The 27,460-nt window shown below is 46.3% G+C and overlaps 1 protein-coding gene and 1 long non-coding RNA gene across 6 annotated transcripts in view; one reads left to right on the forward strand and one right to left on the reverse strand.

The window, feature by feature from the left end:
• LMBR1 (limb development membrane protein 1) overlaps positions 1-5,869 on the reverse strand; it is a 166,170-nt gene extending 160,301 nt beyond the window's left edge. For all 4 annotated transcript variants that reach the window (XR_014016711.1, XR_014016712.1, XM_081244720.1 and 1 more), the window contains exon 1: positions 5,623-5,869. Coding sequence is in view for 2 of the 4 variants with exons in the window: in XM_081244720.1 (XP_081100846.1) it covers positions 5,623-5,688 (66 nt within the window). In the remaining 2 variants the exon portion in view is untranslated. The remainder of the gene's footprint in view (positions 1-5,622) is intronic.
• Positions 5,870-6,037: 168 nt separating this feature from the next.
• On the forward strand, positions 6,038-27,221 carry LOC308622643. 2 transcript variants are annotated; one of them, XR_014016669.1, is made up of 4 exons: positions 6,038-6,285; positions 9,064-9,209; positions 21,136-21,214; positions 25,428-27,221. It is a non-coding gene; the product is annotated as an uncharacterized lncRNA (long non-coding RNA). The 2 variants fall into 2 exon arrangements; XR_014016670.1 differs by lacking the exons at positions 21,136-21,214; positions 25,428-27,221 and adding an exon at positions 17,998-19,495.
• The last annotated feature ends 239 nt before the right edge of the window (positions 27,222-27,460 follow it).

A 27,460-nucleotide genomic window follows, 5' to 3' on the forward strand; every position in this document is an offset into this window, starting at 1 on the left:
AATCATAAAGATGCTGCCAGAACACTACTAGAGCTCATCAATGAATTCAGTAAAGTTGCAGGATACCAAATTAACACACAGAAATCTCCTGCATTCCTATACACTAAAAACAAAAGATCAGAAAGAGAAATTAGGGAAACAATCGCATTTACCATCACACCAAAAAGAATAAAATACCTAGGAATAAACCTACCTAAGAAGGCAAAAGACCTGTACTCTGAAAACTATAAGATGCTGATGAAAGAAATCGAAGATGACACAGATGGATAGATATACCGTGTCCTTGGATTGGAAGAATCAATACTGTCAAAATGACTATTCTACCCAAGGCAATCTACAGATTCAATGCAATCCCTATCAAATTACCAATGGCATTTTTCACAGAACTGGGACAAAAAAAATTTTTAATTTGTATGGAAACATAAAAGACCCCAAATAGCCAAAGCAATCCTGAGAAAGAAAAACGAGTTGGAGGAATCAGGCCCCCTGGCTTCAGATTATACTACAAAGCTACAGTAATCAAAACAGTATGGTACTGGCACAAAAAAACAGAAATATAGATCAATGGGGACAGGACTGAAAGCCCAGGAGTAAACTCACGCACCTATCATCAATTACTCTACGACAAAGGAGGTAAGAATATACGATGGAGAAAAGACAATCTCTTCAATAAGTGGTGCTGGGAAAACTGGACAGCTACATGTAAAAGAATGAAATTAGAATATTCTCTAACACCATACACAAACCTAAATGTAAGGCCAGATACTATAAAACTGTTAGAAGAAAACATAGGCAGAATACTCTTTGACATAAATTGCAGCAATATCTGGGATTTCCCTGGTGGTGCAGTGGATAAGACTCCACGCTCCCAATGCAGGGGGCCTGGATTCGATCCCTGGTCCGGGAACTACATCCCACATGCATGCCACAACTAAGAGTTCGCATGCCACAACTGGGGAGCCAGAGAGCCGCAACTAAGGAGCCCACGTGCTGCAACTAAGGAGCCAGCAAGCCGCAACTAAGGAATCCACCTGCTGCAACTAAGACCCAGCGTGACCAAATAAATAAACATTTACAAAAATAATAAATTGCAGCAATATCTTTTTGGATCCACCTCCTAGAATAACGAAAACAAAAATAAACAAACGAGACCTAATTAAACTTAAAAGCTTTTGCACAGCAAAGGAAACCATAAACAAAACAAAAAGAGAACCCACAAAATGGGAGAAAATATTTGCAAATGAAGCAACCGACAAGGGAGTAATCTCCAAAATATACAAACAGCTTATGCAGCTCTATACCACAAAAACAAATAACCCAATCAAAAAAATGGACAGAAGATCTCAACAGACATTTCTCCCAAGAAGACATACAGGTGGCCAAAAAGCACATGAAAAGATGCTCAACATCACTAATTATTAGAGAAATGCATATCAAAACTACAATGAGGTATCACCTCACATTGGTCAGAATGGCCATCATCAAAAAGTCTAAGAACGACAAATGCTGGAGAGGATGTGGAGAAAAGGGAACCCTCTTGCCCTGTTGGTGGGAATGTAAATTGGTACAACCACTATGGAGGACAGTATGGAGGTTCCTTAAAAAACTAAAAATAGAACTACCATATGACCCAGCAATCCCACTTCTGGGTGTGTATCCAGAGAAAACCATAGTTCAAAATGATACATGAACTCCAATGTTCATTGCAGCACTATTTACAAGAGCAAAGACATGGAAGCAACCTAGATGTCCATCAACAGAAAAATGGATAAATAAGATGTGGTACATATATACAATGCGATATTTTCTCAGCCATAAAAAAAGAATGAAATAATGCCATTTGCAGCAACATGGATGGACCTAGAGATTATCACACTAAGTGAAGTCAGATAGAGAAAGACAAATATCATATGACATCACTTATATGTGGACTCTTTAAAAAAAATGATACAAATGAACTTATTTACAAAACAGAAACAGACTCACAGACTTCGAAAACACACTTACGGTTACCAAAGTGCGGGGGTGCGGGAGGGATAAATTAGAAGTTTGGGATTAACAAACACACACAAGTATATAAAAAATAATCAACAAAGACCTACTGTACAGCACAGGGAACTCTACTCAATACTCTGTAATAACCTATATGGGAAAAGCATCTGGGCCTCCCTGGTGGCGCAGTGGTTGAGAGTCCGCCTGCCGATGCAGGGGATACGGGTTCGTGCCCCGGTCTGGGAGGATCCCATATGCCGCGGAGCGGCTGGGCCCGTGAGCCATGGCCGCTGGGCCTGCGCGTCCGGAGCCTGTGCTCCGCAACGGGAGAGGCCACAACAGTGAGAGGCCCGCATACCGCAAAAAAAAAAAAAAAAAAAGCATCTGAAAAAGAATGGATATATGTATATGTATAAATGAGTCACTTTGCTGTATACCTGAAATTAGCACAACATTGTAAATCGACTATAATATAAAATTTAAAAACTTTTTGTATTTGTTTAATTTAAAAAATTAATAAATAAAAGGATTGGGGCTTCCCTGGTGGCGCAGTGGTTGAGAGTCCGCCTGCCGATGCAGGGGACACAGGTTCGTGCCCCGGTCCGGGAAGATCCCACATGCCTCAGAGCGGCTGGGCCCGTGAGCAATGGCCGCTGAGCCTGCGCTTCCGGAGCCTGTGCTCCCGGAGCCAGTGCTCCCCAATGGGAGAGGCCACAACAGTGAGAGGCCCACGTACCGGAAAAAAAAAAAAAAGAATTGGCAACAAGTCCTAGAGAAAAATCAAGCATTTATACTCACTCTAAATGCGAATACTTTGAGGAAAGAAAGCCAAAGACTGGAAATTCACTAAGCTTGGTCACTGTCTGCACTGGTTCTGCAGAGAGTGGCGTATACCCACCACCCAAGGGTGCTGGTCCAGGAGAAGTAGGGGTGAGGAGGAGCAGAACTAAGGAATTCTAGAATCAGTGCCAAAACTGAGTTGTTTCTAGGGTAGTAGACAAAAATAAAGCTCCTGGCTACTATAACGTGGGTCCCTTTCTCAATCTAAATAAGAGAACATCTGATTAATTTAAAATAAAGCCAAAAACAAATAGACCAATGAAACAGCACAGAATCAAAATTAAACCCCACAAATATACAGTTATACCTAATTTGTGACTAAGGTCATAAATGGTGCTGAAGCAATTGGACATCCATGTGAAAAAATATATACGAATCCTACTTTACAACATACACAAAAAATAAATTCCAGATGAACTGTAGGTTTAAATGGGAGGAGCAAATCAATTTAAACCATTTAGAGAAAAGCACAAGAGGACATCCTCCTTACCTTGGAGTAAGCAAAAATTTCTTAAACAGGACATAAAACATACTGATCATAAAAAAATTCAAATAAAGTGAACTATATTAAAATTAAGAATTTCTGCTCATTAGAAGGTATCATTAAGCAAGTGAAAAAGCATCCACAGAATGAAAAAAAGATTTACTATATATATATATATATATACACACACACACGTACGCATATGTATACACATATATATACATATACATGACCAAAGTATCATATCCAGAAAACATAAACACCTCTCGCAAATCAATATTAAAAAGATAAACAAGGGACTTCCCCAGCGGTCCAGTGGTAAAGAATCTGCCTTCCAATGTAGGAGACGCAGATTCGATCCCTGGTGGGGGAACTAGGATCCCACCCCGCGCGCCACAACTGCTGAGCTCGCGCGCCTCAACGAGAGCCCGCGTGGCGCAAACTACAGAGCCCACACGCTCTGGAGCCCGCGCGCCGCAACGCAAGACCCCGCCTGCGGCAACTACGACCCTGAATAAATTTGTTTTTAAAATAAGCAGTTAAAAAAGAAAAGCTGTTACTTATTTTTTAAAAATAAATAAGTTTAAAAATGGGAAAAAGACCTGAAGACTCTTCACAAAAGAAGATTTCCAAATGGCCAATACACATATGAAAAGGTGCTGAAATTCATTATCATCAGGAAAATGCAAATAAAGTCTTTTGTGCAACAAATACCATGACACTTACCATAATGGCTAAAATTTAAAAAAAAAAAAAACAGAAAATACTAAGTGTCCTACAGATGGAAAGCAAATAACGCCTCTCCTACAGGGCTGGTGAGTGTGTAAATGGTACAACCCACTGTGGCAAACTGTTTAAAAGTATCTACTAAAGATGAACAAACCCACAACCTATAACCTAGAAGTTCCATGCTTAGGTATGGACCTAACAAATGCGTCCACATGTTCACCAGAAGACATGTACAAGAATACTCGTAACCAAAACCTGAAAATTACTGAAACCGTGCTATAGTCACACAACTACAGCATTCGGGGTGAACTGCAACTACATACAACAGAGAGGAATTTCACAAACGCTGTTGAGTGAAGGAAATCGGACACAAAAGAGGGCATACTGTAAGGCTCCATTTACATAAAAGTTCAAAACTAAGCTCATCTACTAAAGCCAGGACAGTGCTTACCCTTGGTGGAGTGGAGAGCAACTGGACGGGGAAAAGGGATGGGCCTCTGAGATGCTAATAACTGTGTTTCACAGTCTGTGTTCAGAATTACACAGGTGTGTTTAAAGTGCTTCGAGCTGGACATGTATGATGATGTACTTCTCTGTTTATTTTAGCTTCAATTTAAAACTTTAAACTAATATGCCGTAGCAGAGTCCACCAGTTCAGAATGTATACCTCTTTATTCCAAGATATGACTTGGCAAAGTGATTCTCAATTTTCTAGATGAAGAACTACACAAACCAGGCAATTCTCAAAAACGAAGAGACTGAATTTGAGAGAAGTTAGTTAGAAGAGGGGAGGGATATGCACAACATGTATATATTTTACATTGCTATGAAAACAAACAAACACAACCACAACGTGTTCCAGCGCGCCAGGAAAAGGTAAAAACATCAACGTAGACTCCTACGGCCGAGCCCGCTTCCCGACCCCTGCCAGCAGCACAGAACAGGGGACCAAGAAAGGATGACTTCCTTCAGAAGCTGCTTCCAGGGCACAGAGGACTTCTGCCCAGGCCCTCAATCCCACCCATCGCCGGCCTTCACACCCAAACGCAAGGTTTCGGGCTCAGCCCAAGAGGGGAGGAGGGCGACGGGTGAGGGGCGGAAAGGTGGGCGCTAACCCGGCCGAGGTGACTAGTCGGGCTGGGAGAGCGAGCCCGGCCCCTCCCCGGCGCCTGCGCGGGGCCACCCAGGTCCCGCCAGACACCCGCCCGCACACCTGTCTACCGTGCCAGGCCAGGGAGGTGCCAGGCCGCGGCACGCGGGCCGCGGGACCGTCGTCCACCGCCTGGAGGGCCGACGCCGCTAAACCGGCCCGGGAAGAGCCCTGAGGGAGGAAGGCGCAGGCGGCCCCGAAGCACTCCCGGGGACCGGACAGGTGACTCGACGGAAGCGCGCCCAGGACTGAGAGCAGGTGGGCGCAGGGCGGGGGGCGGAGCCTGGGGGAGGGGCGCGGCGCGAGGCTGAGGGGCGGGGGCGGGGAAGCGGTACAGGGGAGACCGCGAGGGCCGCGAGGGGAAGGGAAGGGGAGGGGAGGGACAGGCGGGCGGCAGGCTGGGAGGGGGCGGGCGGAGGGCGCTCACCGTGGACTCTCGCACTTGGCTGTGGAAGTGCTGCTCCCGCGCCGACACCTCGTCCTGCCCTTCCATCCTCCTTCATGCCCGCCGCCACGCCGCCCGCGTCCGCGCACTCCACCGCACCATCGCCTGCCGGCCCGAGGGGCTGGACGGCCGCCTCGCCGGCCGGGACGGGAGCAGCCTGCCGCTGCACAGACCGCGACCAAGACACCGAGCGCTGCCTCAGCCGCCGCCTCAGAAGAAGCCGCTCGGGCTGCTGAGGGCGGGCGCCGCGCGAGCCGGGGCGGGGCGGGGGCGGGGCTTGACGTCAGAGGAAGGCGCCGCGCGTCAGAGGAGCGCGCCGCGACGCCTGAGGGGCCTGAGGCTGAGGGGCGGGGCCTGTAGGGCGGGGCTTGGGGCCACGCCCCCGGGGAGCGGAGGCCGGCGGGCGCCGGCGAATTTCCTCAGGGAGCGCGGTGAGGAGCTAGCGGTTGGGGTCGGGTCTCCGGGCGCGTACTCTCCCCCGGTGAGGGTGAACTAACGGAGGTGGGCGGGCCGGCGCGCCGGCTTAGCAGGCGTTTATCCTGTATGGCCGCAGCAGTCAGCGCCCCTCACCAGCACGAGCCCCACCTGCAGAGCCCTCGGCGGCGTCCAACAGGAGGCCTCCCGCGGAACTGTCACTCCGCCAAAGTAAGTAAAAGGTCGGAAACTGGTTGTTTCTGGACACGCTTTGGGCGGAAACCCCGGAAACCTGGCTTCTCTGGGTCTGATAAGCTGTTGGGCTGCCGCTGGTCTTGGGCTTCCCCACCTGGAAAATGTAGATAGCCCTGAACGTGAGGCCCTTGCCAAATCCGCGGGCGGCCCAGTGCTAGGGAGGTTACAGTGACCCTCCTGGGAGCCTCCATGGTCCGTTACTTTGGGGACGGCCAAACATGCCACATACAGTACATAAGTCCCCTACCTACACATGAGTTACGTTGGAGAGCGTTAGCAAATCTAATTTGTTCGTTAAGTCCAAGAAGTTAGCCTAGGTAACCAACTAACACAATTGGCTCTTTCCCGCTGCGGTCACGCTTGCTTCCGGACCTCCTGGGCTTGAAATAAAGGTCCTGTAGTACTGTACTCTATACAGTACTGTACAGTGGAGTGCACAAAAGCACAACCACTTGTAGAGGATGCACGCACGTGACAGTGTCCGCCAGACACGTGAACTACCTTACCTGATCGGACGTTCCAACACACGTTCACATCTTTGAAAGTCCGCAACTTGAAGGTTCATACGTACGGGACTTCCTGTAATTCACCCCTATTCTGCATTAAGTACTTTTTTGTTGTTGTTGGCAATAAAAATGAATTTGAAGGAATATTTATCGTTTTACTTTTGGATTTGGGGCGTATAAGTCACTTAAATTGCTATTGGCTGTGACGTTTGGCATCTCTGAGAATTCTTAGGAAGGGAGAAAATCTACAAGTTGCTTTCAAATTATTTTTATGATATATGTTAATTTAGATTTTGAAGTATCTTTGTGATTTTGAATGAAAACTTTTTTCACGACTCCAGCCTTTTTTTTTATGGCCCCTGAAAAGCTTGTAGGCCTCCATATACTGTGCCTATAATGCCTTATGCCAGAAAATGGTGGTGGGGACTTGGAGAACATGAGGCTTGTCCTGAGCTCGTACTGCTGCTGCCATAGGCCGATAAGAATCCAGGAATAATTTTCAACTGGTTAAATTCAGTGTTCATCTCTATGTTTTAAAAGTCTCTGAACCCTAAAGAACCTGGGAAAGATAAAGAAGTATCTGTTTTTCTGAACACCCAGCCTCTGAGAGCTGGGTTAAATACCTGCGTGAAGTGACCTGGATAATTTCTGGGGTAATCTCTCCAAATCAGAGGATACTGAGATCTGATTTTAAGATGTGACATTTAGACACATATTCCAGAAAGTCAATAAATATGGAATTTCTGATCTTTCTAACCCAACACTTCAGCCATCTAGACCTTTTTATTTTCTTTTATGCAGCTGTCTGTAAAGGTTCGCTCACCTTTGATCTTAGTTGTTTCCCTGTGTTTGCTACTTACAACACTTAGCCCAGGGTAGTAGACCTCAAAAATGCCCCCAAGCTCTTCCCTGTACACTCACCCCTTTGCCTTGTGGCTTTGCCCCTCCTCCCAGCAAGGAGTGGAGCCTATTTTCCACCCTTGAATCTGGGCCTGGACATGTGACTTGCTTTGCCTAAAGGGACATTAGAAAATACGAAGCTGTTGAGAAGTGCTTGTGCGTTAGGGCTTGCCCCTTCTCATGACGCCTGGGCACCCTCCAACTGCCATTGTGTAAAATCGTCCCACCCAAGCTGGTAAGGGGTGTCCCAGTTATCTCTGTCACCCCAGCTGACACCCTCTTTTCTGCATCCCCCTAAAACATGAATTCCCCCAAAACACAGTTCTTCCCCTCTGCTGAAAGCACTGCAATGCAGTATTCTCATTACCTGTAGAAAAAATCAGACTCCTGAACTGGCATTCAAGACCTTGACTTTGGGGCCCCACCCTGCCCTTCCAACTGTTCCCACTTCTCTCTCTAAAGAACCCTTTCCTGCAGGCTGGCTTCCTCCTCTCTCCAATCCCCTGGGCCTTCCCATTGCCAAGGCCTGGAACTTTTACCCATTCCATACCCTCTTTCCTCCTCTTCAGATTCCGTGCTACCACTCTTTACCGTCCACACCAAGACCTTCCTTCTCCAAAAAGTCTTTCCTGGCAATTCCAGTCTCTTCATTCACTCATTCATTCAAAACCATGAACACACCATGGAAAGAATACTGCTTCAGTCCCCGCTCTGGGGGCGCTTATAGGAGGAAAACAGAGAACGTACAGCCATCCATCTAACACTTGGCACACACGACCTTATATTTTACCTCAGCATTTCATGTATGTGTGTCTATCCACAGTCAGAGTACAAGCTCTATAAGGTCTGGAGTATCTCTTCCTGCGTCATGTAAACCTCCATGTATTTCCTGCAATACCTATTAGAATGCTTTGCCCAAAGGAGACAGTTTACGAGTATTTATTGGTCAATAGATTGGTTGCCCTGAGAAATTCCCCAAAGACTTCTTCAAACTTCAGTAAGTCTTCAGATTTCTATACCAAGGTAGATAATTGTATGGACATTGCCCGTGTGTGCAACATTACGACTTACGTGTCCACAAATGAGAATGCTGCTTGTTACTATGTATTCCAGTTTCACTATCACGACGTGTCTTTGAACCTGCCAAAATTCAGGATGGTTTCCTTCATTCCACTGGGCCTTGCTTTGATTCTCTTGATTACAATGAGATCAAAGTTTTGAGACATAAGGACATAGAGACCAATTTTTTTCTTGTCTTTATGCCCCATACAAAACAATGTTCAGATGTAAGCTGAATTCCTTCCAGCCTCTATTAAAGGGCTTCTTTTTTTCCTTTATCCAAATACAGCAAGAGAGATAAACAAGCAAAAGTCTAGAAACAAGCCAGCTGTCCATCTACAATGGAAAGCGTAAACAAATTGTGATGTGTTCACGTACTGGAATTTTACCCTGGCGTGAAAAATCCACGAACCACAGCTGCAAGCAACAATATGGGTGAGTCTCTACTACAGCACTGAGCAAAAAAAAAAAAAAAAAATGTCACAGAAGGATACACACAAGTATGATTCCACTTACATAAAGTTCAAAGCCATGCAGAACTAAACAGGATATTACTTAGGGATTCAAATGTGTGGTAGAATTATAAAGAAGAGCAGTGATAAGCCTCTAAGAAGGAAGGTCAGAGGAGAGACTAGGCAGAGGCATTCAGAGGGCTGTAAAGGGAATGATAACGCTCGTTTCTTACACGTACGGGGTGGGGACGGGTCACAGTGCCTTGTTGCGTTGTTGTTTATGCATCGTATATGTTGTATAAACTATGTCTATTCACTAGTTAAATAAAGGAATTGTTTTAGGAGGCACCACTATCTGGTAGCCTAAACTGTGGGTTCTCTGCCTCAGCTTGACCCCTTGCTAAAGGGAGCATCTTAGAGTGGAGTCGACGCCAAGCAAGGATTCTGGAAACCAGGTTCCAGCTCTGCCAGGTGTGGCCTTTTGGGCCTCGCTTCAGTTACTGATGCCTAAGGTCCTTTCAAAACTCTGTTTATGGTCTTAAAAGTTAATTTGGAAACTTTCCACACAACCCTGTGTTTCGGCTGAAGTTTTCATGAGTCAGAGGAAGAAGAGAACGGGCATCGGTTGCTTAGCTCCAAACCCGAGCGTCATCCTGAATTGCATGCCGCCCCTCACACCCCAAAGCCCACCCATCACCAAGAATTGTCGCCTCTCCCACCAAAGCACGTCTCAGGTCAGCCACTTCTCACAGCCCCACTGCTACCTCCTGGCCAGAGCCACCCTCAAGTGGCCTGAGCCATCTCCGCACATCCCCTCTTCCCAGCCCCTCGTCTGCCCCCCACCAGTCCAGCCCAAGAGATAAACACGGAAGTCAGACTTCTCCCTCCCACCCCCCCGCGCCCCCCCCAGCTTCTCATCTCTCTTAGACTCAAATCCTAACCTCTCACGGAGACCTGCAGGGACCCCAGACCCTGCCCCGCCCACCTCCTCAGCCTCCTACCACGGCCCCACTGCCTGTGCCCTTTTGTCCGCTCGGCCCAGAATGCACTTCCCCTGGGTCACAACTGACCCTTTGTCACTTACACCGTAGCATGAATGTTATCAACGCAGAGAGGCCATCGGAGACCAACCCTGTTGCTTGCTCAGTTCACCATGTTTTATTTTCCTCAAAACAGGACCACTGAAATTATTTCTGTATGGGTTTGTTTTCTGTCCAGTCTAATTTGTCTGGTTCACCATTTTCCAACACCAAGCGCAGTGACTGGCAAGTATTAGGAGCTCAGTAAATCTTTCTTAGATAAAGAACTAAATGTGTGAATGAGAGAGAGAGAGAGAGAGAGAGAGGGTGGTGGGAACTAGCTTTTGTAGAATAACCAGTACATTCCAGGGGTCTCACATGCATTATGTAATTTAGCCATCACAATAACTCTGTGAAGTAGGTATTGTCGGCCCCATTTTACCATTGATGACACTGAGGAGAGGGTAAGCGACCTCACCTAGTTCACATAGTCCACATTCGAACCCAGACCCACCTGACTCACTAACTCCTGTCCTTTCCACAGTACTATTGCCCCTCACCACGCAATAAAACCATAACCTGGCTTCATCATGGGTGATACAGAGGAAAACTCCCAGGTTCCTCTGTTGGACATTCTGCCCTAACCACTCATCTCCCCTTCCCCCGAAATTATTCTGCCCTCATTTGTGTGCCTGAGTATGTGCTCAAGCATACCGGTAAGTACAGGCTCCCTCTGCCCCTGGATCTGCAGGAGTGGTGTAGTAGTCAGGGCTCTCCAGAGGAAGAGAGCAATAGGGGGTACAGAGAGATAGACTCGAAAGGTAGATAGATAGACAGACAGGCAGACACAATATGGTTTCTAATTCCATTATCTAATAAAGAGCCAAAGTTCCTTGGGAGGTGGCTGATTCTAGGGCTGGGGCAAGAAATATACAAGATTAGCCTGGAGCATCTCGTAGTGCCAGAAAATAGGAAAGTGATCAAGGGAATTCCCTGGTGGCCCAGTGGTTAGGACTCAGTGCTCTCACTGCCAGGGCCCAGGGTTTGATCCCTGGTCAGGGAACTAAGATCCCACAAGTCTCATGGTGCTGCAAAAAAAAAAAAAAAGTGATCAATAACCAAAACGATGAAGGTATAGGGGTATGACAGAGGGACAAAGGTGCCAACCTGAAAGAGTTCCCAATGGCCAAAGCAAAAATAATTTGAGGGCTTCCCTGGTGGCGCAGTCGTTGAGAGTCCGCCTGTCGATGCAGGGGACACGGGTTCGTGCCCCGGTCTGGGAAGATCCCACATGCCGCGGAGCGGCTGGGCCCCTGAGCCATGGCCGTTGAGCCTGCGCATCCAGAGCCTGTGCTCCGCAACGGGAGAGGCCACAACAGTGAGAGGCCCACATACAGAAAAAATAAAAAATAAAAAAAAAAAAATAATAATTCGAACATCAAAATAAATAGCAAAGTATTGGGGTTAGAATTAAAGTATAAAGTAAATATTCATGAGTCAATACTGATATAAACAAATATTAATTTAGGTAAATTCTCCCCCACAAAAAAGTGGAGCTTACCTCCGCAGCCCTGAGTGTTGCTAGACTTAGTGACCTGCACCCAAAGAACAGACAAGAGAAGGAAAAGTAAAGTAACTGCGATGGAGAAACCTGGGGGTCAGTGTGAGCGCCGTCAGGGGCGAGTCACGTTGACAGCGTGCCCCTTTGATGTGGGGTGATGAGAATGGCCCTTCACCCATGAGGCCTTTCTCCCAAAACGCACACCCTCAGTCCAACCATGAGAAAAATGTCAGATGAACTCACATTGAACAGCATTCTACAAAATACCAGACCAGTACTCCCCAAGTTGTCAAGGTCATCAAAAACAAAGGAAGTTTGGAAAATTATTTCAGGCCTTAGAGGAGGGTAAGGATAATAATGTATCAACATTAGTTCATTGGTTGTGATAAATGTACCGTAAGAGGAAGACAGTGAGGGAGCCTGGGTATGGGGAACACAGGAACTCTTACTCTCTTTGCAACTTTTCTGTAAATCAAAAATTTAAAGTTTAGTCTTCTTTTTTTTTTTTTGGCTGAGTTGGGTCTTTGTTGCTGTGCGCGGGCTTTTTCTAGTTGCGGCGAGCGGGGGCTACTCTTCGTTGCAGCGCATGGGCTTCTCATTGCAGAGGCTCCTCTTGTTGCGGCGCACGGGCTGTAGGTGTGCAAGCTTCAGTAGTTGTGTCTCGTGGGCTCTAGAGCACAGGCTCAGAAGTTGTGGCACACGGGCTTAGTTGCTCCGCGGCATGTGGGATCTTCCCGGACCAGGGCTTGAACCCATGTCCCCTGCATTGGCAGGTGGATTCTTAAGCACTGCGCCACCAGGGAAGCCCCTAAAGTTTAGTCTTTAAAAAGGAAGAGAAAGAATACCAGGTACTTGGCAAAATCTCCAGGAGGACCAGAGAACCAGACTTGAAGGAAAGATCCCCCAGTCAAGAGCTGGTCCCTTGAAGACACCAGTGCGCCATTTCTGAGTGTAGACACACAGCCCATCCACAGCTTATCTGATGCTGGTCACTTCTAAGACTTCTCCTATCTGGACCCTGGATGTGGCTAATTGGCAGAGCCTGGGTCATGAACACACACCTGAGCTGCAAAGGAAGTGAGTGCTATTTTCCACTTCTTTCATGGGGTAGACTCCCTGCTTCATAGAATGGGGGATTCCCTTGACGTAGGAAGGGGCTTCGAGTATTATTCAATCAAAAGGAATTATATGGTCCAAATACAAAGTTCTCTAATGACCCAGCATAATCCAAGTATAAAATCTACACTCTAAAGAAACAAATGGGCTTTAGAATTTTGGTAAATGATGACCATCCAGTGATGTGCCAGAGACCCCTGGCACTGGCTTGTGAACGCAAGTTGTTAATTTTTAGGAATTTTGCAAAGCCAGTTGTTAAACCCAACACTGTTTAAAACTACATAAACTTACGCTTAATTAAACTATATTTTTTAAAGGTAAAAAGTACTGAAAATCCATCATGTCCTAATTATTTTATTATACTTTCCTTGAGTCTACTTACGTGTCCTTTACAACGATGTGCTGCTCCTTGTTCAGTGACCTCACATTGGTAGCTGAGATTGGCTGTGCTGGGAGCATTTACACCATGGAAATCAGCAAATGCTGCAAATCAGGGCCCTTTCCCTCCCCCCTGTAGAGCTGGTTATTAGATACAGCATACCAGTGGAGCCAGCAAAGATTTTAGAAAGAGCCTAAAATGAAGATTTTCCTTATTATGGACTGAAATCAAACAACAGATGATCAGAGTTGGCATCCTTTCACGGAAACTGAGCGAGACTCTCGCCTGCTGGAGGTCATCCCAAGTGTCTGGAGAGCTGGACCAAGGGGGCTCCTGAAGGGGAAACAGGATTTTTCTCAAGAAAACAATTCTAAATCTGTGAAAGTAAATCAAAGTTTAGAAACATCCATTACTCCATGCTAATGAAACACTGGCAGTTTGTATATTTGTTGGTGTTTTAAAGGGGCAGAATAAAGCCATTATTCCCTAAGGCAGGAGGGATAGCATGCATGGGTCCAGGTTCAGGGAGGGGATAGAGGTGCTGGTCTGTGTCTGTTCATTTCCTGGGGCCACCATAACAGAGCACCCTAGACTGGACCGCTTAAGCAACAGAAATTTATCTTCTCACAACTCTGGAGGCTGGAAGTCTGAGATCAAAGTGTGGACAGGGTCATTGCTCCTGAGGCCTGTCTCCTTGACACGTAGATGGCTGTCTTCTCCCCATGTCCTCATACGGCCGTCCCTCTATGTGTGTCTGTGTCCTGATCTCCTCTTCTTATAAGGACACTGGTCACATTGGATCAGGGCCCAGCCATATGACCTCATTTAACTTAATCACCTCTTTGAAAACCCATCTCCAAATGCAGTCACCTTCTGAAATACTGGGGATTAGGAGTTCAACATGTGAAGTTAGGGGGACACAGCTCTGCATAGGGAGCATGTGAAAGTCTATTCCAATTGCCACTCTTCTCTCAGGGAAATAAACAGCAAGGTCAGCCACCAGAGGGAAGAGTGCAGAGTAGTGTTTGAGGTCCTGGGAGAGAAAAGGTGGGGTCGTACAGGAGTGGATGGGGGAAACACATGTGACCTCTAAGCAGCACTAGGCTGCAGTCAAAGCCCAGGCACCAGGCCTCTGCTTCTGACCACCCACGCTGCTCCATGATCCCTGGCCCAGCTCAGCAGCACAGTGCCTTGGATGCTTGGCCTGACCTCTTGTGAACATCGTCAGATGAACTGAGAGTTTGGTAATTAGATGGGAGAGTGGTTAGGAATGTGGTCTCCAATCTCAGAGTCCTGGGTTAGAATGTCAGCTTCACCACGTCTAGGTTTCAGGACCATGGACAGTTCACTTACCGGCTGTGCCTTTTCTCTCATCTGTAAATGGAAATAAAGATGTTTGCCTGATATGGTTATTCTAATTAAATGACACATCCATAAAGTGTAAGGACACAGTAAAAGTTAGCTATCATCATCACATCATTATTTGAAAAGCCAGAATCTAAGTGTGGCTTGTGTGACATTTACACATTGGGTTGTATATCGATGTTTATGAAATACAAGTTTCTAAGAAATTCATAGCAAACTTGTAACTTTTACACAGGAGATTAAAGACTGTAAGAATGCTTTAAATGCATGAAAGGAGCTTTAATTTGCCAAGAAATTGTGTGGCTGTAGTATCCATAGGAGTTGAGACTTACAAGGACGAATCAGAGGAAAGGAAGGGATGTGGACCTATAATTAGCTGGGGGGAAATTACAGGGAAATGTGGGAATTTAAATCCACAGCTAAAAATAGCAGCATCCTCCTCCACTTCCTCTTCAGCCTTTGGTGTCAGTTTCTGATTTTAACAAGATTTCATCTTAGGTTAGTGTGTGAAGTTCACCATCCCTGGCTAACTCTCCTTGAAGTAGAAATAAAGAGATGATCAAGCGTCTGCTAGTAGAAGAAACGAGAGAAGAGGCATGATTAATTGCTGTGTATTCAGGATTTGGCCTTCTTCACCCAGTGTGCTGTTGGCTTAGTTTAGTGTGTACCCTCGGGCCCCCTACCCTGTACACAATAACCATCTGACAGCCACGGGAAAGCAGGACCCCAGGAATTCCAAGATAAGAGACTTGCACAGACATCTTTAAAGTTCCCTCCCCCGCCCATGCAGTGTAGACACAAAAACACCTTATCTCTGACTGAGAGGAAGCAACGTTTCCCACCCAGGACCCCGCTGAATGGCAGGAAGTGAAGCAGGAAGAACACGTGGGCGCACGTGGCAGGCGATCCAGGAGGGAGATGGGGGCGCACAGAGGCCCGAGGAGAGGACAGGATGCGTCCTCAGGTGCACCGTAGACCCCGCCTTGTTTGAAAGCCTAATGGTGTGAGCAACTCCAGACCCGTTAAACGTCTGCCAGCCAAGGACAGGAGCAGGCCCTCGTGTGTGGTTCTGTCTGTGCAGGTCCTGCTCCGGCCTTGGCACAGGTCATGGCGAGGAAGCTGCCTGGTTGGGGGATGTTCCGACTGGACAACCAGTTCATAAACTGCCCGAGGAGAGGGCACTGAGAGCTTTGGGAAATGGATGCTGAACTTTCAGCACTTTCTACACTAGCTTTTAAATTGCACTTTCTAAAGAGGAAAAAGATGGAAACATGAGGAAGCCATGCTTAGGAAGGTAGTCCTTCTCCGCTGGCCCTCAGGTCCATTCTCCGGGTGCACCCGGTGGGGTAAAGGTTTCTAGCCATTCCTCCAGATTTTTCTACTCATAAATGTGTTTTTTAATTACACAGTTGAGATCTATTTTGCTACTTGATGTTTGTATTTAACAGTGTATCTTGGCTATCTTGCATGTACAGATCTATTCCATTCTTCTCACCACTTAGTCAGTCGTCCATTGATTTACTAGTCCTCATTGCATGTATTTAACCAGTTGCATGTGGATAGACATTCAGACTGTTTACGGTTTTTTTTTGTTTTGTATTCCTTTGTAGATGATGTTGTGCATAGATCCTTGTATATATTTATTAGCACACGTGCACACATCTTGGAGGCGATCACCCACCTCCCACTTGGGAGTTTCCAGAAGGCCAAAGCAGCCCAGATGCTTTTGGAAAAGGCTACTTCACTCCCAGGCCCCCTCCCAGGAAAGGGTTCTAAGGGGGACCGGGCGGGGACAGAGCCAGAGCTGCCTGGAATGGGGGTGGGTTGCATCCTGAGTCCCCACTTGCCACCAAGCCTGGGTGGAGAGACAGTGCCTGCAGCACATCAGGGAATTCACCAGGAGAATGCAGACCTCACCCAGGCCCCCCAAGGGGCTGCCGACCCTGACCAAGCCCTGGAACAAGCCCCCTGAGGACAACTGACATCAGCAGCCTGGGAACTAGACTCTCCCCTTGCCGCTGAGATTTAACCCCTGAGAGCCCAGACCCAGAAGTGAGCAGGTGCAGGTGCAAAGGGCTGGGTTCAGGGGTGAGTCCATTGAGAGTGTCCTCTTGTCCTCACTCTATGCTTTCCTGGTTACTCTCAAATGTTTGTTTTTCCAGATCGACTTTGATATCATTTGTTATTACCTCTGAACCCCCCAAATCCTCTTGGTCTTCAGTTGGAATTGAGTTATGGGAGAATGGACATTTTTTACAACATTTGAGTCTTCCTGTCCAAAACAAGGAATATCTTCGTCTGTATCTAAGTGAACTGACATTTTTCTATCAGCTCTTGGCTCTGGGGTTGCAAGCCACATACGGGAGCCAGAAATATGTGAAGTTTCTCTAAGACCCCTCCCTCTCTCCAGGCTTGTCTGCCCCAGGGCAGATCAGGCCCAAGGAGGCATCCTTTCTACACAGTTAACCCAGGTTCACTGTCACGGTAGATGCCTCCTTGAAAAGCCAGCTCCAAGCAGTCGGCTGTAACCTCACCAGCACCAGGCAGTCCCTCTACCAACTGTTACTTAAGGAGCTGGAAGGGCTGATCTGTGTAGATTGTAAACCTTGACAGAAATACCTTGGTCACCTTTATGGGCTCCCAGGCAGCGGCATTCCTAAACATCCTGCTACTAATGTTCCTCTTTTACAGCATTTTTAAACCAATTTTCAAGTGAGTGTCATAAAATCACTCTATCCAGGAAGTCAGCCCCATAATCTCCAGGACATAAACTTTAAAAGCAAGGTGTAAAATGCCAATGGGACGCCCTGACATGCCTCCACTCTGTGCTCAGGTGTGAGTTTATTAGCAAAGCATTAGGCCGTAAAGGTCCACTTCAGGGAGCAGACTGAAAGCACACCGGTTGTAGGTGGGGCCTGTCAGGTGGTGAGAAACTGATCTGGGAGGACAGGAAAATTACTCCAATGTCAGCAGCGCTTGATATTTCCAAAATGTTTACCTTCTGGGGGGGTTTCTATGACTGTAAAACATTGAGACACACACACACACACACACACACACACACACACACACACCAGCCTGAGAGGGACCTCCCCGGCGGTCCAGTGGTTAAGACTCTGCACTTCCAATGCAGGGGGCAAGGGTTCCATCCTTGGCCAGGGAACTAAGATCCCGCATGCCGTGGCCAAAAAACTAAAAAAATTTTTTAAAGATTAAAAAAAATTTAAAAACAGCCTGAGACCCTCGTGTTGCATCATGTTTTATTGTGTCGTGCGGCACAGTAGAAGTTCTCACCGTCATTGTTGTCTTTTTGTGTATTTGTCTCCCTTAGTGTCAGTTCTCTAAGGGCAGGGCCCACGCCTGCAATTTCCCTCTCCAGCACCTGACACTGTTCTCACAGAGCTTCTTTGGAAAGGCTTGCTGTCGACGATGACCCGGAGGTCACAGCCAGGAACAGGCTCTTAGAGGGGCCTGTTTATCCCTGAGTCAAGAAATCTTCGAATGAGGCAGAAGTTCAACACAAGAACCAAACCCAAGGGTTGCTTTGGAAAACACTTCATTAACCTGATGTTTGTCTGATGGGAGCCCTGTGTGCCTGGGCTTGAGTGTCACAGAACGTTAGCAGCGGTTGGGGTCCCTCTCCCCGACCAAGGCTGGCCCTTGGCTGGAGGCTTGAGCCTCACCCCACCCCACCCCCCTCGCTGTTTGTCCTGCTCGGGAAGGGGAGTTCTGAAGAGGAGGCCGGGCAGGGCTAGGGGGCAGCAGTGGCACATGAAACGCACCTGAAAGCGCGCCAGTGGCTGCACACTCTCCCAGGTCCCCACAGGGCTCCTCTGATTGGTTCTTCCTGCCGCTGGGCCCTTAGAGCCACCAGTCTCTCTCCATGCCGGGGTCCCAGGTTTTGAGCATAGAAGCCCATCACAAATCACAGGACTGGCATATTTTGCACCAAAGGTGATGCTATTTATCCTACTTATCTTTACACTGAATTTTTCCTTTATCATGGACTTAGCCCGGATCTTAGGGCAATATCTTTTAGTGGAATTAACTGACAATGTTACAGAAGAAGAAACAGGCTGAGAGAGGAGAACGCTCCACAGTCTGGCTCCTGATTCCTCCTTTACACCTCATAGATTCCCCCAATGTGAGAAAAGCATAATAAACTATGGTTGTTCACTGCAGAATGGGCCTTAAAATGAGAATCTACCCTAATTTATTAGTACTTCCCAAACTGGATCTAAAAACTTTATCACTAATAATGTTTTACTTTTATGGGTATTTCATAGCTCACAAAGCACACGTTATCCATTATTTAAATTCACAATAACCCAACAAGTTAAACTAGTGTTGTCATCCCTTTTTAACAGATGAGGAAACTGAAATATAATGAGGTAAAATAACATACCCAGGCTTGCACAGTTAGTAAACCACAGAGGCAATTCCAACCTTCAGATCTCTGTTCCAAGTCCAAAGCTCTCTCTCCCGCTCTACGGAGCCATCCCAGGAGAAGGGATGAGTTATAGATAGGGATAGAGATACAGTTACAGTGTGGACAGATGCAGATGTAGAACAATCATAGCTACAGATATGGGTAGAGATGTTAGAGATGTAGTTACGGTTTTGCTATGGATGTGAATATAGATGTGGTGGTTATGTATGTAGAGGTAGATATATAGTTATAGAGAGACATAGAGATGGAGATGGAGAAGGAGATGCAGGTGGGGATGGAGATGCAGATGGAGATGGAAATGGAGAAGGAGATGCAGATGGGGAGGGAGATGGAAACGAGAAGGAGATGCAGATGGAGATCGAAATGGAGAAGGAGATGCAGATGGGGATGGGGATGGGGATGCAGAAGGGGATGGAGATGGAGATGGGGATGGAGAAGGAGATGGGGATGGAGATGCAGATGGAGATGGAAATGAAGATGGGGATGGGGATGCAGATGGGGATGGAGATGCAGAAGGAGATGGAGATGGAAATGGAGAAGGAGATGCAGATGGGGATGGAGATGGGGATGGAGATGCAGATGGAGATGGAGAAGGAGAAGGAGATGCAGGTGGAGATGGAGATGGAGATAGAGATATGAAATGCCCCTTAAGCTAGCCAAATTAAAATTCTAATATGCAGCTAGAAAACCCTGGACCTAGATACTCTAGCTCCCGGCCATTCCCTTCTGTTCACAGAAGATCTTGTTTAGGGGAGATGATGCCGTAGAAATGATGTCTGCCAGGCTGGAGAGTTCTGGGACTGCTGGTTCCGTGTACTGAAAGGGATGATAAAATTTCCCTTTCTCTTGTTCATCAAAATTAGCCTTTAGGACTTCCCTGGTGGCGCAGTGGTTAAGAATCCACCTGCCAATGCAGGGGACACAGGTTCAATCCCTGGTCTGGGAAGATCCCACATGCTGCGGAGCAACTAAGCCCAGGCGCCACAACTACTGAGCCCGCGTGCTGCAACTACTGAAGTCCGCGCACCTAGAGCCCATGCTTTGCAACAAGAGAAGCCACGGCAATGAGAAGCCCGTGTACTACAACAAAGAGTAGCTCCCACTCACCACAACTAGAGAAAGCCCATGCGCAGCAATGAAGACCCAACACAGCCTAAATAAATAAATAAATAAATAAATAAATAAATAAATAAAAATCAGCCTTTAATATATTTAGAAATTTTGGAGTTCCCTGGGACATTCTGGGGTGTTAGTTTATATATAGTCCTACTTTGTCTTTATATATTTGAAAAATAAAAGGTGAAACTGGAAGGAAAAAATGAACAGTATAAATACTTGTTGTATTTTTTACTATTATAAAATTAACTTATATTTTAAGAGTTCCAATACATTTCTAACTGTGGTAGATTTTAAGGTAATTATGTGTCTCTTCGGTAATATATTTGCTATCAACTTATTGCATAAAAGGATTGCTTGCGAATTCAAGATTATTTTTAGATTTATAGCCCTTTCAAGTGAAAAGGGGGTTTTTCAGGAGTAATTCTGATTTCCAGTTTCTGGTGAATTTTCCATTTGCCATCAATAATGCTCCCTGCAGAAATCCCCCTTCATGTAAATCGAGCTTGACATTCCTATAATGCACAGTGCAAAAGAGCGCTCTTAGTGCAGGGAATAACGTGTGTGAATTATGTCAGGCCACCATGCAGAAACCATTCATCCCACAATTTATGAATGCAGATGCTCCCAGAACATGTTTTGGTATTCTAAAGAGATGTACGTGTTTTTATATTCATTGGCTATCTTGATAAATGTTTATTGTGGGCACAGCAAAAACTGATGATTTGAAAAGATATTTTTGTAATCATTTTTTGGCCTACCTCTAATGTTTATTACTCACATGATCAAAATTGTATGGCTCTATTACCCAGTCTAATGTTGTTTTTGTTGTTTTGATTTTTCCAAAGTAAAGTCTTTGTGAAAGACATCAGTTGAAACCTCAGAGTTTGGCTTTCTCTGCAGGTGTGCTGGGGGCCTCAGTGTCCTTGTGCCTCAGCTGCTGGGGCTCAGTCTGTCCAGGAGGGATTTGGAAAGGACCTAGGTAAGTAGCAGAGATACAGTTAAAGATGCTATAGTATATCATGTTATGTTGTGTTACTTTACATTACCTTATATTACGCTGTGTTATATTACAGTTGTGCTGTGTTGCATTATGTTGCTCATACTATATATCATACCATATTATTACATTATATTGTTTTAGACTATAGAGCTATGGTTGCAATGCAGAAAAAGAATAATTTTGTCTGAGTTGAGGATGGAGCTAGTGTTTGGGCTGAATGATACACTGTCACACTGTCCACATTCCCTGGATAGTTGCTATTCTCTTCACTTTCTGTCCTATGACTTGATCATTAAAGTCTGGGTTTTGATTTGTTTGTTTGGTGGTTTTGAAAATTAAAGGCTGAGAACTCACACTTACCCAGCCTCCTGTCTTCATGTGGGGGCGCTGTGTGTGTGTGTTTGTGTGTATGTGTGTTCCTGAAGATCTCAGGGGCTGGGATTCTATAATGTATCTCAGGGACCAGCTCTCCTATCTGTGCCCCTGAGTCATCAGCCTTCATTCACACAAATGTAGAAGCTGGCGGACGCTCTGACTTCCCCTCCAAGGCTGTCCACTCAGTGCTTCTCACAATGATGTCTGTCTTGCTTAGCTCCTGGCCAGTGTCTGGGAGTGGAATTTAGTCTGTTATTTGAATAACAATTACAAGAAAAAGCATGCAAATAGATGTGTAACATTAACTGAGGAATTATTTTTGAAAGACACTTAGTCACCTTCTTATAGTTAGGTCATTGAAAAGAAACCATTATTCTTTTTGTGAAAGATTGCTCCAGAAGCATTAGAAATCCAAGTAGGAATAAATCGATTAATTTTCAAAACTTGCAGGGATAAACTTTATTCTGAAATCATGGACGTTCTCTTCTAATTAAATTCAAATATGGTTAACTCCTTTCAGACATATTACAATAATAAATAGTAGACTGGGGCAGTGGTGGTGAATATCCTTGATCCCTGTAAATAATTAGATTGGTTGGCTAATAGAGCACAATGTCTAACACTGTAAAAATCCCAACCTTCTACATCTGTCTCATTAGAAAAAATAAATAGGTTTGTGTTAGGCCGACAGACTAACCCAGGAACCCAGTATTGTTCCAGGACCTGCCAAAGGAGGGGAGGACTCTTGCTGGCAGTGGGTATCAACATGGTTTTCCTCTTCCTACAAAGAGAGTGGGATGTGATTAGATTAGCAGCTCTCACAGCTACACTGCTGGTGGGTAACAGCCGAGGGGTGGAGACAGGAACCAGTTCTCTCTAGGGGGCCCCAGGGGCATGGCAAAGAGCTTCTTTCTGCTTTGCAGAGATGGGTGATGAGGGTCCAGTGAGATGATGCCAGTGGTCAGTGTGAACGTAGCGGGCAGTGTGAACATGGCGACAGCCCAGCCACACCCCCCTTCAGTGCTTCCCCAGACATACCCATGCCCCTCACTCTCCCCTCAGGGTGTTTACAGAGTCACACTGACATTCTTCCATCCATGAATGCTTGCCAAGGAGGAGAATCAAGCTTGCACTGTGGGCCACGTTTGCACTTGCCTGATCCATACTAGGAAGTTGTTGTCCATCCTTTGTGTTCTAAGCAGGGTGACCTGATATCTTGTTTGGGGGTGAAGAAGACTTCTACAATCACCCTCTTCTCTTTCTTTTTAGTTTCATCCATTCAGTTCACCAGTACTGACTTTCTCTGTGCCCAGCACTATTCTAGGCCCTGAGAATATTTGCATAAATAAAGTTGATGAGTACATACTCACATAAATACAGAGCAGTACTTACAGCCCTCAGCTGTCCTATGCTTATAATTTAGGAGAGAGACAAATGTAACTGATAATTATAATTAATAACTTAATCAATTAAGTAACAGGTAATGATTGATAAATCCTGTATTGAGAATTAAAATATGATCTTTTAGATAAAGAGCAGATTAGGTCTAGAAAGATCCAAAGGAGAACTCTGAAAGGTGGGAAGAGAAAAGTGGATCGTTTAGGGGCCCAGGCTGGAGGGGTACCAGGGCAGGGGGCATCACACAACCCCCGACCTGCATCACAGGGGAACAGGCCGGGCATCTCCTGATGTGCAGCTCTGAACAGAAGGCGGGGCAGGTAGGCTCATCCCTCCTCCAAGTCCAGTAGGAGTTCTGCCCACTGACAAGACCAGGTGACCCAGCAGCATCAGCAGAGGGCTGACCAAAAGTGGCCTTCCCTTACCTAGAAAAACTGGATGACCAGGGGCTCTGGGGAAGGAACCCACCATCTGGCCCAGGAAACACTCCAGGCTCTGGGGCTGGGAACTCTCCCTGCTGGAAGGCATCAGGTGGTCTGGCCTGGGGAAGATGCCCCCACCCCCTTAGGTGGCACCAGCAGGGACCAGGGGGAGCCCCACCAGCACCAGATAACAAGCAGACTGAACACTCCAAGCAATAAAACTGCCATTAGAACCACAGCCCAAGGAAGCAGGCCAAGAACTGTACGCTAAACCTAAATGGGGTGACCACCTGCTGAAATAAAAGATCCAAATCGCACTGCGTCTCCTGATATAATAGCTGCAACGTCCAGGATACAATCGAAAATTGCATGTCATTCCAAGAACTAGGACTATCACAACCAGAGTGGGAAAAGACAATCAACCAATATCAACACCAAGACCAGATCAGATGTTGGAATCATCAAACAGGGTTTTAAAGTAGCTGTGAACAAAAATGCATCAGTGAGTAATTACAAATTCTCTGAAAACAAAAAAGTAGAAACCTCAGCAGAGAAATAGACATTATTTTAAAAAGAAAAGAAAAGAAAAGAAAATTATAGAACTGAAAACTACAATAACCAAAATAGAAAACTCACTGGACACAGGAGTGGAGCGGGGATGGCAAAGGCTAGGATCAGTGACCTTGAGGACAGATCAGCAGAATCTACACAATCTCAATAACAGAGAGAATAGACTGAAAAAAAAATGCACAGAGCTTCAGGGACCTGTGGGACAATAACAAAAGATCCCACACTCACAACATCAGAGTCCCAGAAGAAGAGAAAAATAGCAGAGCTGAAAGAGGATTCCACAAAATAATAGCTGAAAAATTGTGAAATTTGGTAAAAGGCATAAATCTACAGATTCAAGAAACTGAGCTTATCCTAAGCAGGATAAACCCAAAGAAATCCATCCAAGACACATCATAATTAAACTTCGGGAAACCAAAGACAAAGAAAAAAAAATCGTGAAAGACAAATTACTGATAGATGAACACCAATTCGAATGACAACAGATTTGTCATTGGAAACCCCAGAGGCCAGAGGAAAAGGCATGACACTTGTCCAGTGCTGAAAAAATGACTTGTGAGCCACAAGTTGTACAGCCTTAGTGAAAGTATCCTTCAGGAATAAAGGGAAAGTAAAGACATTCTCAGAAATAAAAAAAACTAAAAGAATTTGTCACTAACAGACCTACCCTTCAAGCATGGCTAAAGGAAGTTCTTCAAACATTAAGGTAATGACGAAGGAATCTTGGAGTATCAGGAAGGAAGAAGGAAGGACAGAAAGAGCAGAAATAGGGGTCAATGCAACAGGCTTCCTTTTCCTCATGAGTTTTCCAAGTCATGTTTGATGATTGCGACAAAAATTGTGACACTGTTCAATACCCAGGACCAGGATGTTTAAAAGTGGAACCTAGGGCCTCCCTGGTGGTGCAGTGGTTGAGAGTCCGCCTGCCGATGCAGGGGATACGGGTTCGTGCCCCGGTCCGGGAGGATCCCATATGCCGCGGAGCAGCTGGGCCCGTGAGCCATGGCCGCTGAGCCTGTGCATCCGGAGCCTGTGCTCCGCAACGGGAGAGGCCACAACAGTGAGAGGCCCACGTACCGCAAAAAAAAAAAAAAAAAAAAAAAAAAAAAAGTGGAACCTAAATGGAAGTACAGTTTCCACACTTCACCTCCGGTGGGAAAATGGGCCACGACATCACAGCCACTCCCTGAGTGCTCACCGGAAGAAGCTGAGCTGGAGCAATCACATGGCAAGCTGTTACCAAATTTGGGGAAAATGTTGAAATTTGCATTACTCCCACTGTATCACTAAGACCCGATGCTCAGTTGAACCATACTTAAAATGTGAGTATTCAAAGGTGAGTGCAGAAAAATCCCTCTTGCTTATCCTTCCTCTGGTTCGACATTAGTCAAACCTGCTAATGCACACATTTCCTCACCTGATTACAGAGACGGTGCCTTGGATCACTACGGCTGCCTGTGTTTGCTGTCGTGATTTGAAGGCTGTCACACAAAAAGCCATCGTTCTCTAGCGCACACACCCAAGAGATCTGACTTGGCATTGAAAGTGGTCTGTGATTTTCTGCTTTACCTGGAGCGTCGCCTCCATTACTCGTTTTATTCCAATAACGGTAGCATTGCTGCCATCTGAAAAGAGAATGCACTCTGCTAAACTGGCAACCAAGAAGCAGAGACATAGCAACAAACGAGAGAATGGAAAAGGAGACAAGAGCTGCTAACAGAAAACAGGGACCAGGAGGGCAGCCCTGAAGATGAGGGTCCTGGCTCCTGAGACCCTGGGGAGGAACAGGGGCAGGGCGGTGACAAGCCCCTGCCCTCCCCTGGGAGCTGGGGACCGGGGTGCTCTCTCTGCATGTGACCTCCCTACTCACCTCCTCAGATTACGGATTGGCCATTTAGGGGTGTTCTTCGTTGAAGAGGCAACGTAGGAGGGGATCCTAGTGAGGCTGGCGTGGTCCCAACCCCTCCATTTCTGGTCACTCCACTTCTGCCGACGTCTGGGCCTCCGTGTACCCCCTGACGTGACAGTTCAGGGGGTCCCTGCAGCGTGAGCTCTTTCCCCCCAGTAGGACCCACATGCCCCCGACCCCCACCCCCAGGCCTTTATCTGGGTCTCTCTGGGCCACCTGTTTCTATATCCTGCCTCTCCCTCAGCGATCCTGGCCTCTGCTGAGTCACGGAGAGTCACTGCTACCCGCAGTCCTGGTGTCCCAGTGTGGAGGAGAGAAACCTGACCCAGAGAAGGACGGAGGCCTTGAGTCATTCTCGAAAGTTTCACCATCCTGGGTGGTCGCATCCAATGGCTCTTGTCGGCTCAGGTCCACACTCTGGCTGCCACAGGCGGGAAGAGGGAACACCTGCACCTCTCACCTCCCGAGCGGGAGATAGGCCTGGCCTTGCCCCCTTCTTGGGATCAGGCAGCCGCAGGAACGGTGCAGCACTACAGATGCCCTCTGACAGCTGCCTGGGTCCCTCTCACCCACGTGCTCTAGGACTTCTGCTGAAGTTGAGTTTCTGTGCCGATGAAGCTCTCAGGGCAAGAGCCTAAACCGTGAGCAATTTACCGTGTTAGTGAAGGTGGCCCTGGGAGGCCTTGCCCAGGAAGAGATGGTCCTGCAGGAGTGGGCCCTTCGTGTGGGGAGGCTACCAGGGAATGAGCTTCAGGAATTGGAGGAAGACACTGTTGGGTTTCATGTGCCTCCCTGGATGGTCCTGGAGATTTTGAAAACCGGCCGGGGTCTCAGGGAGCCTGGGCCCCTGGCTGCCTCCCTGGACCGTCCTGGGTGAAATCTGCAAGCGACAGATAAAGTTCTAGGGCCCACCGTGCACCCAACCCTCTACCAGTAGCGGGGTTTTTTTGTTGTTTTTCTGTTTTTTGCTTTAAAGCAGATTGTCCTACTATATGTGACTCTTTTTGTCTCTACTTGCACCTAGAGGTAACGCCACAAATAAAACACTAAAATGGGAGTACTTCAGGGAAAAAAAAATAGAATCCAGAATGTTCTGAGCCACTTAAACTCCTCTGGAAAAGTGGAAAAAACAGTCGTGGAAGTGTCAATACTTTGTATTTAGACAACGTCTTTAAATGTCAAGTTTGTATGTGATTGTGAGATGTATATAAACGGAGGCATTATTATCATTCTATCATAATTTACTACTTGACCAAAATAAACTAATAAGATAAATAAATACATCTGCTCATCCCCAACTGACTAATATGACCCTGAATAGAAATAAAATATTGGATGAGCTGGAGATGCCAAGTTTAAACTGGATTAGCAACAGAATCTCAGTGTGCTGTTTCGATATAATTAACATGATGATTTAATATGTTTTTAGCTCAGAATCATCGTAAGAGGTTTTTTGTAGTAACGTAGAAATGAATACACACTCATCCAATCTGCAGAGGAATAAAAGGTTATAATATTTTTGAGTTCTCCTGGCAGAGTGATCCATTCTCA

The sequence above is a fragment of the Mesoplodon bidens genome (genome assembly GCF_964165515.1).
Source record: "Mesoplodon bidens genome assembly, chromosome: 9".
Lineage (NCBI taxonomy): Eukaryota > Metazoa > Chordata > Mammalia > Artiodactyla > Ziphiidae > Mesoplodon > Mesoplodon bidens.